General features: G+C 42.6%; 3 protein-coding genes across 3 annotated transcripts; 2 read left to right on the plus strand and 1 right to left on the minus strand.

The window, feature by feature from the left end:
• Positions 1-1644: 1644 nt before the first annotated feature.
• EAE97_011055 (uncharacterized protein) lies at positions 1645-3540 on the plus strand (the record flags this gene model as incomplete). The annotated part of the gene is made up of 5 exons (XM_038881570.1): positions 1645-2163; positions 2245-2619; positions 2690-3035; positions 3114-3344; positions 3449-3540. 5 exons carry the CDS (start codon positions 1645-1647, stop codon positions 3538-3540), a joined length of 1563 nt encoding a protein of 520 aa, XP_038727497.1.
• Positions 3541-4694: 1154 nt separating this feature from the next.
• EAE97_011056 (uncharacterized protein) lies at positions 4695-10363 on the minus strand (the record flags this gene model as incomplete). Its single annotated transcript, XM_038881571.1, has 6 exons — positions 4695-5844; positions 5892-8557; positions 8630-8724; positions 8852-9712; positions 9788-9836; positions 9959-10363. The coding sequence occupies 6 exons, from the start codon at positions 10361-10363 to the stop codon at positions 4695-4697; spliced, it is 5226 nt and encodes a 1741-aa protein (XP_038727498.1).
• A 2908-nt stretch (positions 10364-13271) lies between these two features.
• Positions 13272-14906, plus strand: EAE97_011057 (uncharacterized protein; the record flags this gene model as incomplete). Its single annotated transcript, XM_038881572.1, has 3 exons — positions 13272-13371; positions 13524-13656; positions 13898-14906. The coding sequence occupies 3 exons, from the start codon at positions 13272-13274 to the stop codon at positions 14904-14906; spliced, it is 1242 nt and encodes a 413-aa protein (XP_038727499.1).
• Positions 14907-15235: the final 329 nt, after the last annotated feature.

The following is a 15235-nucleotide window of genomic DNA, read 5'->3' on the forward strand; positions in this document are numbered from 1 at the left end:
TAATATTAATAATAATCATTACTATATATATAATCCCTATTATAAAGCTTATTTTATTGAAATTATAGAAATCGCTATCCAAAATACTATATTTCGCTTATATATTCACAATCAATTGAAATCATTTTTTAATAAATTTAGGATCTTTACAAAAAGCTTTTTGAAAATCATAAACATAATTAAAACATATCTTTAATTCAATTCAACATTTTATAAATTGATATATCCAAAGTTTCTTAATATATTTTGTATTCCTCAATTCAAAAATATAATTCATTATATCTTCCATATTTTTCAATTTAAATGGGAATTTTCTTAAATCTATATTAAATATATATTAAATAATTATCTTTTTTTCTAATTCTATAATTTTATAATTATTAATTCAAGTTTTTATATAAAAAGATAAATCTTTTATTTTATATTAAAAAATTATACAAGGGATATTATAAAGTATAATGGCTTTTTGAATACTTAGTTTTTTATTTTTATAAATAGTTTTGATAGTAAGAAGTATACAAGTTTCTTGATTATTCAAATTTATTATAAATTATTAATAAAATATATATTAAAAGAAAAAGATGTAAATTGAAGTGAAAGTGGGCTACTCGGTGATATAGGCCACTCGGTGTTAAACTACGTTATACGAAATACGGGAAACACTATTGCCTACACTGGTGCCAGGTAGCCAGTCATCAACAATCAGCGACGGCAATTGGATTGGCGAATTGAGTGGCTTCTTAAATCTTCCTCCAAAACCGTACCTGAATTGATGCGATATTTTAAGCTTAAACTCATGAGCAGTAATCCACTCCATCACTCATTGTACTCTCTTGGCGACATGGCGGCGCTCTTGGCTCACACTTATTCATCAATACTGAAGGCTGAGCCGCAACGCAAATACATCTGGGGGAAAACTTGGTATAAGCTTACTCATTATCGATCACATTATCATCCCAATTCAAGAAGCTGATGATTTGGATAGCCTATGGAACAGATTCAGATTACCATACTCTAAAAATCATTTCGCTGACCATTCCAAGCGGTTTTGGAGATTGTCTCATTACTTTTCAGACCCCAAGTGATAGAATGATTGAAAGGATGAAAATAGTCGAATAGCCTATCCAATCACCAGCCTCTCAGCATTCTATCACGTAATCATCTAGATTTGGATATAGGCGCTTGGCTTGTCTTTGAGCAGGGCTATGAGCACTCTGCATGTGTAGAACACCAGCAATGGCGCTTTAGAAGTTCTTAGGGCTGCTAACGCCAGCCAAGGTTAACATCATGTGTGCGATGTATCTTGAGCCAAATGCAAACTTTTGACGCTTTTGATACATTTCTAAGCTGATATATCAAATCCTTCTTGTGAGTAATGATCTTGGCATCTTGGGTTCTGGCAAGTTGTCATGAAAGGAGCTCCAAAAATTCGAGGATATAAAGTGTGCATAAATCGCTGTCAATTTGAGTCTTCATTTTACAGAACGCATATCTGTTCGCATATCTTTCTTTGGTATTTTCTCCATTAAATTTTCTATTCCTGTCTTTTTCCTTATTTCCTTGATTGAAAACACATTCTTTCAATTTCCTTCTCTCCTTCATTCTCCAAAATCTTTCTTTCCTCTTTTTTCCAATAACTTAAAAATGCATTCTTCTAAATCCCAGGCCATCCTCAGTCTTCTCTTCTCCCAAGTCTTCACGACCACCGCCTCTCCCGCCTCCATAAAAGTCCGCGAAGCACTCGCTCCCGTCCCGTCCAACTTCAACCCCGGAGTCTTCGCCATCCAGCCCAACAGTGGCGGCGGCGCCTCCGACAATTGCGGTGACGGACCCATCACTCTCAACCGCGACACATGGGCATCCCACAACATGGACCAACTAATCAGCGACATGTTCTCTACCGGGATGAGCGATCCCAATTTCGATTTCCACCAAGCATTCGGCAACCGCTACAATGTCGATTTCTACTGTCCCAACAGTTTCGATAACTGCGACACCACCCCCGCAAGCTGCAGCGCGCTGAGTGGAACAACCGCAGAGAAGGAACAGGGTTGGTTGGGAATCAAAGCAATGATGAATGTGCAGCAGATGTATCTTCAATGGGAAAAAGTCATGAGCAATTCGCTTGATACGCTTACGCAGACGAGTGCGGATTTTCAGTCTGTACGTTTTTTTCGAAATCTTCCCTTTCATAATGAAAAAAAAAAAAAAAAAAAAAAAAAGAATATTAACAGCTTCATCTAGAGCTTTGCTCCTACCACCCCTGGTGCAAAAATCGGTGCCAAAAACGCAGTGACAGTCATCTCCGGTGGTCTCGCCGTCGCAGCCGTAATCGGAACCTGCTGGGTCCCCGGAGCCCTCGTCTTTACACTCCCGGTACTCGGTACACAAATCACCGCCGGCATGCTCACAATTGGAACCGGAATTGCCGCCGGAACAGCCAGTCTAGCTGGCACCATCGCGAACGATATTCAAGATAGCAAGGAATCGGATGAATTGAGCGTGTTGGAATTTTCGGACTACTTACCGGTGATGAAACAATTGGCTTTGAGCTCGCTGGAATTTTCGCACAATGGAACGTTTTCGAATGGTCAGGTGAATGGGAATAGTGTGGGGACTGTATGTTGTTCTTACTCCTGCATGCTCTGCAGCCTGTGCGAGGGATTGACTAACTAACTTTGTCGTCTAGTTGAAAGATCTCCTCACCGGCGGTGCATTTGCCGGCGACGAAGTCCTACAAGCATATGTTGGTGGCGAGAATGGTCTCGACGGACTTTTCTCCCGCTATGCAGCTATCAAACTCCTACAAGCATATTGGGAAGCGCAAAATGCATTCTTCATCTACATCCCAGATGTTGTCAAAGATTGTTCAGGATGGCACGGTAATACCGGTGGGAAGAATGCCGGTGATCCCAGAAGATATTGCGGTGAAAAGGGCATGATGATTTTAGCAGGTGTTGACAACAACTCCAAGTTTTCTGCTCCGACGGGTATTGATAATGGGAAAGTTGCTTCTATTGGCGGATTCAATATTCGTTCGTTTCCCCTTTCCCCTGATCTCATTTACCCCTTCTATGCCTCCTAAACTTTCCCACTAACTCTCTCTCTCTCAGAACTCCAACAGCTCTACGCCAGCACCTACAATATGTACACCGGTCATGGTCTCGATGCCTACAAAGATATCACCTGGCACATGAACAGCATCGCGCGTGAATTCGTCGGCAACAATGACGCTAACAAAGCATATTCCACCGCTGGATTTTTCACCTTGCCCGTCTGTGAATTGAAAGGTTACAATTGGAAACAGAGTGATAATATGCATAAAGATCCTCCTTGCGATTGCCGTGAGTAATTTTCTCTCTTCTCCCTTACCAAACTATAGCCGAAGACGATGGAAGTGATGTGTAATGGAAGTCGCAGTCTAGAATTGACACTAACATGAAAACAGTATGTGCTCAAGATGCCTGGGGCCATAAATTCCTCGATTATGCTTCTCAACCTATCAAAGATTGGTTGAAGAGTTGCCCACCGTGTTCTTAGGAGTTATCATAACTTTTCATAGCCAGATCTTACGAGAGCTCTCTCTGATAGGCTGGAGAAATTGTACAAGAATTACGGGTTATCATTTCAGGTGTTGGTCAAGAGGGGGTTTAGAGGTTTTGGAGCGATGATTTCACAAATGGGTTGTAACTTATGGGTCTGAGGTTTCTGCATTTTGTTTTCCGTGTTTGGACTGTCATTACAGGATTTTTTTTGGCTTAGCTATTTTCTCACGAGTCAATTTTTGATTGAGTTTGCTCCCGATGTAACCAATGGTCAGAGTGAAGCACATGTATATGCAATACAACTAGTGACTTTTTATATATTTTTATATATATAAATCGAACCTCTAACATAAAAGGGAATCGATGTATTCAATGCTTTCATAGTTTGCGGGGCATAACCACATGTTGGAACGAGTTTTGTGTACTTCGAGTATTCTCATTGAGGAAAGGTAAGAGTAGATAGTACATTTCTGATGTTTTCATTCACTGCATCGGCACAAGTATTATTTCATGTTGTATTATACCACTATGTTGCGAAGATAATCATCACACCACTCTCTCTCTATTGCGTCATTAAAAACCGCCCCTTTTTAGCTACACACCCTGCCAGCCAAAGCGAGCTATCGCTGTTAACCCAAAAATGCTCCCCTGTGAAACTCGGCCCGTTCCCGCATGCCCATTTTCGCCTCACACAATACCACCCACCAGAAAAAGCAAAGCGAAGATAGCAATCCCCCACCATAGATCCACCGATTGCAGTGTAAATATAAACCCAAATGTATGTATGCGATTACTTCAATCCTCATCTATCTCTGTATTGTGTAAACTTGGACGCGTACCGAGACCTACACACAATAGCAAACCCAAACCAAAGCCATTTCGACACTTGATCCATTAATTCATGCATGAGATGAGAAGACAAGGAATCAACTCATGAAATGATACATCGTAAGGAAAGTCAAAATTTGGAGCCCGATCCCATCAAAAACGCCTTGAATCCATAAAGTAACCATCCCACGGAACTAAACACCAAATGTATGCTACCAGCCGGCCCCCTATGCCATTTCTATGTTTTCCTTCGCTAGTCACAAACCCTATATGACTTTTTGTGTGATTGCAAATGCCGCAAATGACCAACCATTGCACTAATCAAGGTGCATCGAAGAACATCTCGATATTATTATTTTCCATATCCCATTTAGTCGCGTCGGCTGAATCTTTATCATCATCTATTGGTTTCCTATCAATCGATGTTGTCTCTTTATTCCCGATCGGCTCCTCATCTCCACTGACATTCGTAAGTTGTTCAAACATCCTATCTCCCAAAAGTTTGTCTTCGCCAGCAGTAACACCTAGAGGAGTATGACCAACATTACTAACACCCATTACAAAGTTATCTCTCATTGGACTATGGAGTGAAACAGAAGGATCCATCCTTGACAGCCCTGCCTCATTGAAAATATTTGGTTGTTGAGGAGATGCATGTCCGAATGTAGGGGTACCGTTTGCATTCAGATAAGCATGCGGCGCGAAAGCCGGAGATGGATTTGCCGAAGCCGCCATGCTGGTATACGGATCGTGGCCATAAGATGCATAAGGATGCGCATGATCATGAGCACTGGGGAGACCACTCAGAATCGGACCATGTGAACCCATACTGGCCATGCTTGGTCCAGAACTAGTTCCAAAACCATGGGTAGTAGGGGTTCCAGGCTGTGATCTTCCTGGAGCAGGTTGCAAAGGCATTGGTCGACTTCCGCTAGGCTCACTACTTTTCCTTTTGAAGTTGTGAGGCTTGGTTCTCAAATTCTGTGGTAAAGCTTCAGGGTCATTAACACCATGCTGTGCCATCAACTTTTGAAGTTTCGTTGGTCTAGGCTTTCGTGTCGATTTCGAAGATTCAAGTACTGGCGGAGGATCTGGCGCAACTGGTGACCATTTGTGAAGTTCTTGCCTAAAGAAGTTGGTTTCATAAGCAAGCAAGATTTCTGAACCTTCAATCTTTCGTAGATAGAATCGTTGGGTTTCGGATTCGTCTGCTGTTGACATGACTGGATTGCAATAGGGTGCAATATGATTTCGGAATTCCTGAGCATTATTTATGATTGACTCGAGAATAGCCTCTTCATCGGGCTGGAATGGTAATGACGGAATCTTATCTTGCCATGTTTGTAAATCTTCGAGCTTTGGTCTGGCCGCATCGCGAGGAATCTTCACACGCCAATCGCAAATTGGACAAGTATATTTGTCATCATCCTTTACTTTACCACGAGCAATCTTCAAGCATTTGCCATGGTACCTATTCTTAATTAGCAAGACCCTAGGGAAAAGGGACGAATGACTGACCATTCATGACAAAGCTCACACTCAATCATCATACCGGCTTCAATTCTTCGACAGATACAGAATACCTCCCGAAATCTTGGATCTTCCCAGCTGTGTAATTTGTCGTTTGAAGGGGAGGGTTCACGAGATAATGGTTCAGCCGGAAGCCGTGGTTTATCCTGGCTGATATCGAAGCAATCTACATTTCGTTCCATAACGTACTCCATGTGTTGTTTGAGAATATGTAGAGGGGCATTTGCCTTGCCGAAAAGTTTCTTCCCTTCTCGCATCCAATCCTCATGTCGCTTGATTTCTTTTTCCAAATCAAGAGTACCGCTTGGTTTACTACCCAATCCTTGGAGTTCCTTTTGAAGAAGAGCAACCTCTGCATAGGCAGGACGTTTCATGAAATCAGGATCTCTACAACGGTCATATAGCGAAACGATCTGTTTATGAACTTCTCGATGCTTGTTCAGGATTTGATCAACCTTAGCCAATGTTTCTTGTGATACAGGTAGCGACGCAGCCTGAGCTTGTTGAGACAAGGCTTCCAGTTGTGGATAGTGAACAGTCTCTGCACCAATAACTTCTTTGGCTTTTGTTTCCCAATTCATACCAGCGATCTTCTGTTCCTTGTAGTAGCTCAAGTAATCGTTATAGTCGGAAACTTGAAGCTTTGTAGCTTCGTCGATGATGTCGCTGACTTCCTTGAGAGAGAGAAAGATTCCACGATTATCACGGGCTCGATCATTCCACTTCATTTGTTGAACTTCCTTCTCAAGCTTATCAATCTCGACCATGTCGACATTGAATCCTCGTCCAACTTCTAGAAGTTCTTCAAACTCAGTAGTACGACGTGAACTTGGGTGGGCTAGAGCCGCTCTGGCATCGGTCTGGAACTTCGTGATGGCATCCGCTCGCTCTCGTAGTTGATCAACTTCTGGACAGTGGAAGCCAATCCTATCCGCATCTTTCAATAACTTGACAACGTTTTCGAATTTTCTTAATTCACGGTCCCTTTCTTCCATTTCTGCGGCTCTACTGCCTTTACGCCAGGCCTTTTCGTTCTTTCGTCGATTCTGCTGTTTTCGAACGGTGTAGTTTGTTGCTTCTTCCACCCATTCGTTACAACGATCAACAAATTTCTTGAGTGAAGGAAGGGATGGTAAATCATACGGAATGCGCTCTCCTTCATTCAAAAGGGTCCGCAAAGTTTTCAACGACGGAGTTGCATCTTCTTCGAGAAACTTTTCCACTTTCTCTTCCCAGATTTCAGGTAAACCTGCTTTATCAGCGACCTTTTGGTGCATTGTTGAAATGGCTTCTTCTGTACGACGGTAGTGAAGAGTATGGTCAGTACCCGCAAATCTTTCTGCTTCGGTGACATCGCAACATTCGTAAGTACCCGCATGGAGAAGACACAGAACCTTGCCACTCTTGTTGCACTTGAACCTTGAGATATACGCATAAGCTTTGCAGTGCGTGCATTGATACTCTTCCTCTGGTACATCTTCTTCATCGATCTGGAATCCAATATGACATCTGGGACCAGCACCTTTAATGACATCGGTAATGACACAGGCATGACCATCCTCCTTGTGTTTATCAACGAAATCCTTTCTTTGTGAAATCTCTCGATCGCGAAGTCGTTTGAGAGCAGGGGCTAGCCATTTGGCGGTCTGGATGGTAACACCACCAGTTGCCGCACCTTCAGCTGCAGTCCATAAGAGTTCATCATGGGAAAAGCAAGGCTGTCGTCTGAACTGTTGGAGGCGTCCAACTCCAGAATCCCCGAATGGTTCCCAGTCAGTGGGTGCAAAATTAACGGCTTCATTAAAATTGAAACCGTGATTAAATCCAGCATGGTAAGCTTGGGGGAAGGTGATGACGAATTGTCCAGCTCTTTGGTCCAAAGCATACACTCTGACACCTGCTTTCTTTAATTGTTCTGGGGTCAATAGTGTGACCAATTGAAACAATAAGTCTGGTTGTGTTTCAAATAATTCGGGTACAGCTTCTCGCATGGCGTCCTCGAATTTCTCGGCATCTTCCCCTGGAATTCCGTACCAAGTCTTTGTTGATCCAAAATGTTGATAGTTTGCGGAATATGCGTAGTGATCCTCATTGTGCCAGCAAAAAGTCGAAAAGATCATTCCAACGTACAACCATGGCACAGTCATACCGGAGATATCCGATTTGATATGTCTGAATAGAGATTCTCCATGAAGTGGCATATTCGTCAAGTTCCAGGGGTCGGTAGAGTATGGATTTTGTGGTTGTCTTTCTAAGGTTGGAAATCCACTTCCATGTGTAGTTGAATGAATATCAGCACCGTATTCAACCTCCACAGTTTCTTCTAGGCTTGCAACCAATCTCCAGAATTCTCTTTCAATGTCATCTTCCGTAACTGGTCGAGGGCAATTGAGAACGGGATCAAACGGCATTTTGTTCTGGAAGTATCCTTCCTTGAAGTCTGCTGCCTTTTCTTGAAACTGCTTTAGTGAGTAGATTCCACCCTCTTCAAATCCAAACTGGCCATCTCCGACTAAGCATCTAGGACAATGCCAATCAAAATCTGGTTTATGGGTAACGGGAGGATCAAGACATTGCATATGGTGACCATAATCGCAAGATTCGCAAATCAGGATTTTATCAGCATCATCACCCTTGCCGCAAGTCTCACATTTCTGATCTGAATCTAAGTATGTGTCCGAACAAATGGTAGAGGAGATAGAGGATAAAGAAGAATCACTACTGACCTCCCCAGGTGTTGAGGATCCACGTTCTCCTGGATTTCTAGGTGGTGTTGGTCGGAATTGGGTCATATGTGATCCAGCCACAGTTGGTACAGCATCTGCAGGGGTATCGTTAGCCGGGCACCTGGACCACCAATGATGCATCAAGGTTTCTCATTTAAACATTACAATGTTACAGTGGTCCATTTGCTCGATGCATGATGAATATGAGAAATGTAACTTTACCTTTCTTAAGTCGTTTGCTACGTCTTCCACCATTGTCTGAATCTTCCGGTGGTTGACTTCCTTTACCCGAATCCAAACTTTCGTGACTTAATTGTCTCTTGAGTGATGGATTAGAGGTAAAACCATTCAACACCGGAGCTGAACTCAGTGCAGATGGTTTATACTCGGGGGTGTTTTTAGCTGATGAAATCGGACTATCGAATGGTCTCCTTGGCGTTGGTGTGAAACTAGCGCTCGACTCTCGTTCACGGCGATTATTATTGACAGGTGTAAATGATGAAGGTGTAGAGTTGACAGCTGTAAACCCGCCAGCATTCACCGGAGTAAAACCAGATGTAGCTTGCGACTTTGGTACAACCGGAGCATCTAACATCGGAATATTCTTCATGCTCTTTTCGAACTCCTCCTTCATTACACTTGTGTTCAAAGCATCCGATGCGCGCATCGCAGGAGATTCACCCCTCAGACTCGATGGGGTATGTTGTACTGATCTCTTCATCGGCGAGTTTGCAGGAGAGGGTGTAAGCGGTCCTCCGTATTCATATTCTAGTTGTTGATGTACGCCTGGTTTGGCCAATCGTAGGTATTCTTCGTAAGGATGCAACCATCTTTGATATGAGTTCTTCAATGACGTCGACAATGAGGACATTATCTTCCCGCTGTATCCTAAATCTCTCCCGATCTCAGCCCATTTTTTAAGCTTGCAAACTTTCTCAAATCCGCCTCTGGTATCGACGGCCTTCTTAAGTTTGTACAAGTCGAGAGGTCGTTTATCGACACTAGGAAACCGATTGAGATTTGTGCCATGTTGTTTATGGAATTTAGCAAGTTGATCGAGATACGTAAGATTCGCTCGTGTGCCTAGATGTTGTTAGTAAGGGAAATGGGTGATGTCGATAGGATTGGGTCAGGGATGGAGGTTGCGATTGAACTTACTGCCTTCGACTGAATTTAATTCTTGTTTGCGCGTGCGGAAGTGAAAACGCTATGAATCATTAGAATAGATATGCAAATGTTTTATGTTGTGACCAAATAGTGTGAGTCGCAGATTCGCAAGGTAATTGTGTCGTTGCGATTGCATTGAATAAGTGGTGGGTGAAAACGTACCTCGGTGTCGATCGCAAACTCTGGTTTCCAGGAATCTGGTGGAATAACTTTACAAATACCATATTGCTGAGCTTCTGGCGCAATACTTCGAATGTATGCATAGGGGTCTTTGAATTCTTCTGCTGTTGGTCTATAGGTTGGCGCTTCTTCTAAACCATGAGGACGCATCTTTTTTGGATTTTCTCGGCTGGCCGTCGGTTGTCCCCTCCTCTCTACGCTGGTCAAGTCCAAAGGTGGAGAGATCATGGCACTCAAAGCTGTAGGCGCTGCAGCTGGATTGGAAGCATTGCCATTTCCATTTGATTTGCTTCGATTGGAACCTGAGTTGCCATTTGGCGTACCGATGGATGGCGAGGCTCTCATGGTCGAGCTCGAAGCCGTTGTATTCATGGGTACCTGAACCATATTGGCGATTTAATCCACCAAAGGGGTAGGCAGACAGGTGCAATGATCGTAGGTAGATGTTGATCGCGAAAATGAAGACGGACGTTAAATTATCGACATCGAATTAGAAAAGATGGTGAAATAATATTGGTGTACCAATCGTTGTGATCGTTGTGTGAAAGAAACTTGGAAGATCGTTCCCCTCGTTCGTCCTGGGCTGGTAAGGCAGATGGAAAGAAAGGAAGAGGAAAATGATGGTACAGTACAGTACGGTGTGGTTTGTGGTGTCTTGTTGCCGATATCAAACTAATCAATGCAAACGCATATCAAGAACCTAAGGTTAATCAACTAAAATAGTTTGGCTCTAAATCAAGTATTGAAGGTTTATCACTTCTTGATTGCCCTCGGGTGGTTATCAAAGGGTGAATTGAATTGAATTCGGCGTGAGCGAAGGTGGTAGACAAAGGTAGGTCGGTACGTAGGGACCTCGTAAAGGGCGGATTAATTATCTTGGTAGAAAGATGTGATGATTCGTCTGTGAGTGAGAGAATGAGATTATTGAGTGAGGTTTGTTTGTAGTTTCGAGTAATGAAGTATATGGTGTGGGTGGAAGTGGATTTCTGGCGTGGATGCGGATGTGGATGTGGATGTGGATGTGATATTGATGTGGAGGATTTGATTTGAGAATGGTGGAGGGCGGATAGGATAGGATGTCTACGACTCACGAGAGAGAGAGAGAGAGAGAGAGAGAGAGAGAGAGAGAGAGAGAGATCCGGTTAAGCCGCTAAGGAAACCCTTCACACATATTCCGTCCGCACGTAATAATAAGTAGGTAGGTAGGTAGGTTAGGTATACCGGGTACCCAGGTGTATCAAATGGGATTTTTATAAATGTGGAGAAGATGAAGGGAAAATGGGTTGGTAGATCTAGGTAGGCATGTCTTGCTGTACTGTGTAACTATGGTATGGTATGGTATGGTATGGTATGGTATGGAAACGCTACGGCACAAAGAGTGGTGGTGTAATAATAAGGTTGGGTATTATTTCTTGGTGAATTGATATGAATTGATATGATATGATATGATATGATATGATATTACAGATGTGGAAATCGAATTCACGTTCTCTCATTCATATTGTACAATGAACAGTGAGAGGTGACGGACTACTCTATACAAGCTGCGTTTTGTTCCTATTTCTCTTAGCATGATATCAACGATCCTTGCATCTGTGTGTAAGGGCGAGGGCGAGGGCGAGGGCGAGGGCGAAGGCGTGGATGAGGGAGAGAGAGGATGAGCATCATAAATTGAGGAATCGATGGAAGAAAGAATGATAATATTGATTGGAATCTGTGTACAAATCCATCATCTTCATTTCACATAATTTTCCCTATCGTTTTCATTCCTCTTCTCCATTGTCTTCCATTTTACCTTCACATTGACATTCCCCCCGTTCTCCCGCCCGTCCGCCCGTATCAATTTATTACCCACCTACTAATTCGAAGCTTCCCTTATGCGATTTATATTGCATGGGGTCAACTTGCAACCTCAGGCCAGATGTCGTTTGGCCACCCAATGAAAAGCATTTGACGTTGATAAATGACGAAAAGCGTTTAGCGTAGGACGCTTGCCTAGGTTATGATATCAAAATTCATAAAAGATGTGTTAGATTTATACTGGGATAAATGGATCAGTGGCTTCCAAGGTTTTTTTCATGGGGTGGAGTGAAGCAAAGTTAATTCTTCTAGATTTCGGGATGTTGAGCTGAGGGCTGAGGGATGATTGATGAGTGGGAGACTCGAGTGAGCAGTAAAGTAAGTACACTAGACTACGAGACTATAGGACTACAAGACTACTGGTGAGTGAAGTGAGTGAGTGAATAAATGAACGACTTCCATCTGGGGTGATTGACTGATGGACCACCAGACTGATTGATCTGAACTTGTGATCTGATCTGACCTGATCTACCTGCCCTTGCCTTATCAATCCCTACCTAGACACGGAGCGATAAGTCGGTGCTCCTCCCGTCTGTATGAAATCATTTATGCAAGTCTAAAATCAATACTACCCGGAGTCTTTGGGGGATACAGCGTACGTACAATCGATCGATATTTGCACCAACGTTGCCAGAATTAATTCAACCCAGTACCAGGTAACTTGAGAAGAAGAGAACTTTTGATGTAGGTGCCTAGGTAGGTATCGTAGCTTGGTATGCTTGAACCAACATCTTATTGCTTGCTTACCTACTGGGTTCTTATTGTGTATAACTATGCTATGTAGAAATCTTACGTAGCATACTATTATTAATAATTAATCAATTCAATTAGGAAGGTCGTTGTGATTACCTACCTACCTACTCATCCCATCCCTTCATGTTTTTCATCTGATGTTGAGGTGTGGTGGTCCCAATTATGCGGTTCTGGCGCTTTTCCAATGCCATTTCTTATTATGTTCAAGGGTTGATGCTGATGTTGATGTTGATGCTGACTTGATGGTCTAGAGTACTCGGTAGACTGGGAGGTGCAGTATTTTGTTTCTTGATTAATGGTAACAACATTAAATACCACACACACCACATCTCACACACCATATATACACAACACATCGACACAACACATCAACCACACCAAACACATCGACGCTACATTCCTTGATACTCTCCGCATAGAACTACCAGCAATTGGGGAATACACCCCGTACCCCGTACCGCCGTCACATCGCTCTTTTCACCGAGTACCTATATCGTCAAATTCATTTATCGTGCGTAGAGAATGATATAAGTGGCGTGGCAATTAAGTCAAGAACGGCATCCGAATACAACAGAGAAGAATTAAAGAGAATTGTCAAAAAAACCCCCCCCCCCCCCCAAAAAAAAGAAAAAAAAAAAAAAAAAGTCTATCTCTAGTATATCTACATTTCCTTCATCAACAAATGGCCATCGATCGTCCAATTCCTTCATTTTATTGTTGTTACCTTCTTCGTTCAACTATTCGACATAGTGCTTTATATGTTGGTTCCACTCCAAACCCAGGTAAGTCTGAGGTTATTCAAAATCTTCCTAAATATCCAATCCATGACCACGTACCATAATCAGATGTAACCATACAACACAACATAAAAATAACAAACCAAGAGTGTGAGTGAGCTTACATTTTCTGACATTGAAACCCCATGAATAAATAGTCAGACGACTTCGGCAACATAATGGATTGGCAAAGGGTGGTGCCGTGAGAACAAGTCGAGGCAATTTAAGGCCATGGGAAATGGCTTGTATCGTTACCGGCTTTCCTACCTCCATTGCCGCTCTCCAATTTGAGTAAGTTACATGATATTTAACAATACATCTTGATATATCCACGTGACACTCCTTGAGAGTTGACGTTTCTACACTTGAAACATCTTGATGCACATATTCATGGATGCATATATATATATATATATACCCCTCCATTATGCTACATTACTCACCCTTTCTTCCTTCACTTACAATATCCCTTCGTTCGATACTCACCATGATTCTCCTCAATTTACACCCTCCACTTACTAACCTCCAGCAGATGGGCCTGGCAAAATCCACACATAACTCTTCATATTCCACCATCAGCACGAATTTCTCATGCTACTCAAAAGAAACGATCGGGTCATCCAAAAAGACCTCGACATTCCCTTCAATCACTCTTATCAAACTTACATATTTTACTTAGTGTTCCATCATTTTCACGATGGCCATTAGAAGTAAGATTTTTTGCACCGGATGTTCATAAGGCTTGGGTTAAATGGTCGAAAGCGGCAACTGGATCTCTGAGGGATACTTTGCCTATCATCACAGATTTTCCACCAGCGGAATCAGAAGTGAATGACGAGGATGGTGAAATCAGAGACCGACCCTATGGACTTGAAGCTTTGAAGGTAGCCTATGAGGACACCAAATTGCATTTGGAGAAAGGGGAACAAATCTTTTGTCCTGATATGAAAGAATCGTGCGATATTTGCGACCAAGACCTTTACCACAACTCGGGTCTCTACACTATTTGTCCCAACATAGATTGTAATTCTATCACCCACATGACATGCTTGAGTCAACATTTCCTTCAAGGTGAGAAGGATGAGCGATTGAGTGAACAATTGGTTCCCGTTCAAGGGAGGTGTCCTGGTTGTCAGATGGACATTCGATGGAATGATGTGGTGAAAGAATTATCTCTTCGAACGAGAGGTCAAAAAGTGGTGGAGAAATTATTGAAACCGAAAAGAGCACAGAAGGGAAAGGGCCCCGCAACATCTCAGGCAATTGTGGAAGATGAGGGCGATGAAGAGGAAGAAGAGGAGGAACAGGAACATGCATCAGAAGATTACTTTGACGCGGACGAATTCCTTGCACAAGATGTCGACCGACAGGAGAATGAATTTATGGATCTTGACCCCGACGACTCCGATGCTCTATCTAATATCAGTATGGAAAGCGGTAAATCACCAAAGAGGAAGAAGACAATCGGTCCTTTTATCAAACCAAAGCTTATCACTGTGATTGAGGATAGCGACTTGGATGAAGGGGAAGAATTGGCCTGACGATAGAATTCGAATAGGGTTTTATGTATATTTGAAACGATCCACTTCGATGAAGGATACCCAATTCTCAGGCGTGAGTTTATATGGGTTTGAATCTGAGGTGCGATTGGATTGTTTGGATTCGACACTCGATATATACTTATCAGATATCTGCAAGCAAAGCAAGGGATCATCATATGTGGATGAGAAGATACGTATTAGGCATTAGGTATGTACTTGTACTCCAGGTCCTTCAATCAAAAATGACACCAAATGGAAGTTGGAGTGGAGTGTTAGTTGATGTGGATTCTCGCTCTTTAGTCGCACTCCCACTTTCACGACCACTTCTG

This window comes from Botrytis byssoidea (genome assembly GCF_014898295.1).
Source record: "Botrytis byssoidea strain MUCL 94 chromosome Unknown BBYS_033, whole genome shotgun sequence".
Taxonomy (NCBI): domain Eukaryota; kingdom Fungi; phylum Ascomycota; class Leotiomycetes; order Helotiales; family Sclerotiniaceae; genus Botrytis; species Botrytis byssoidea.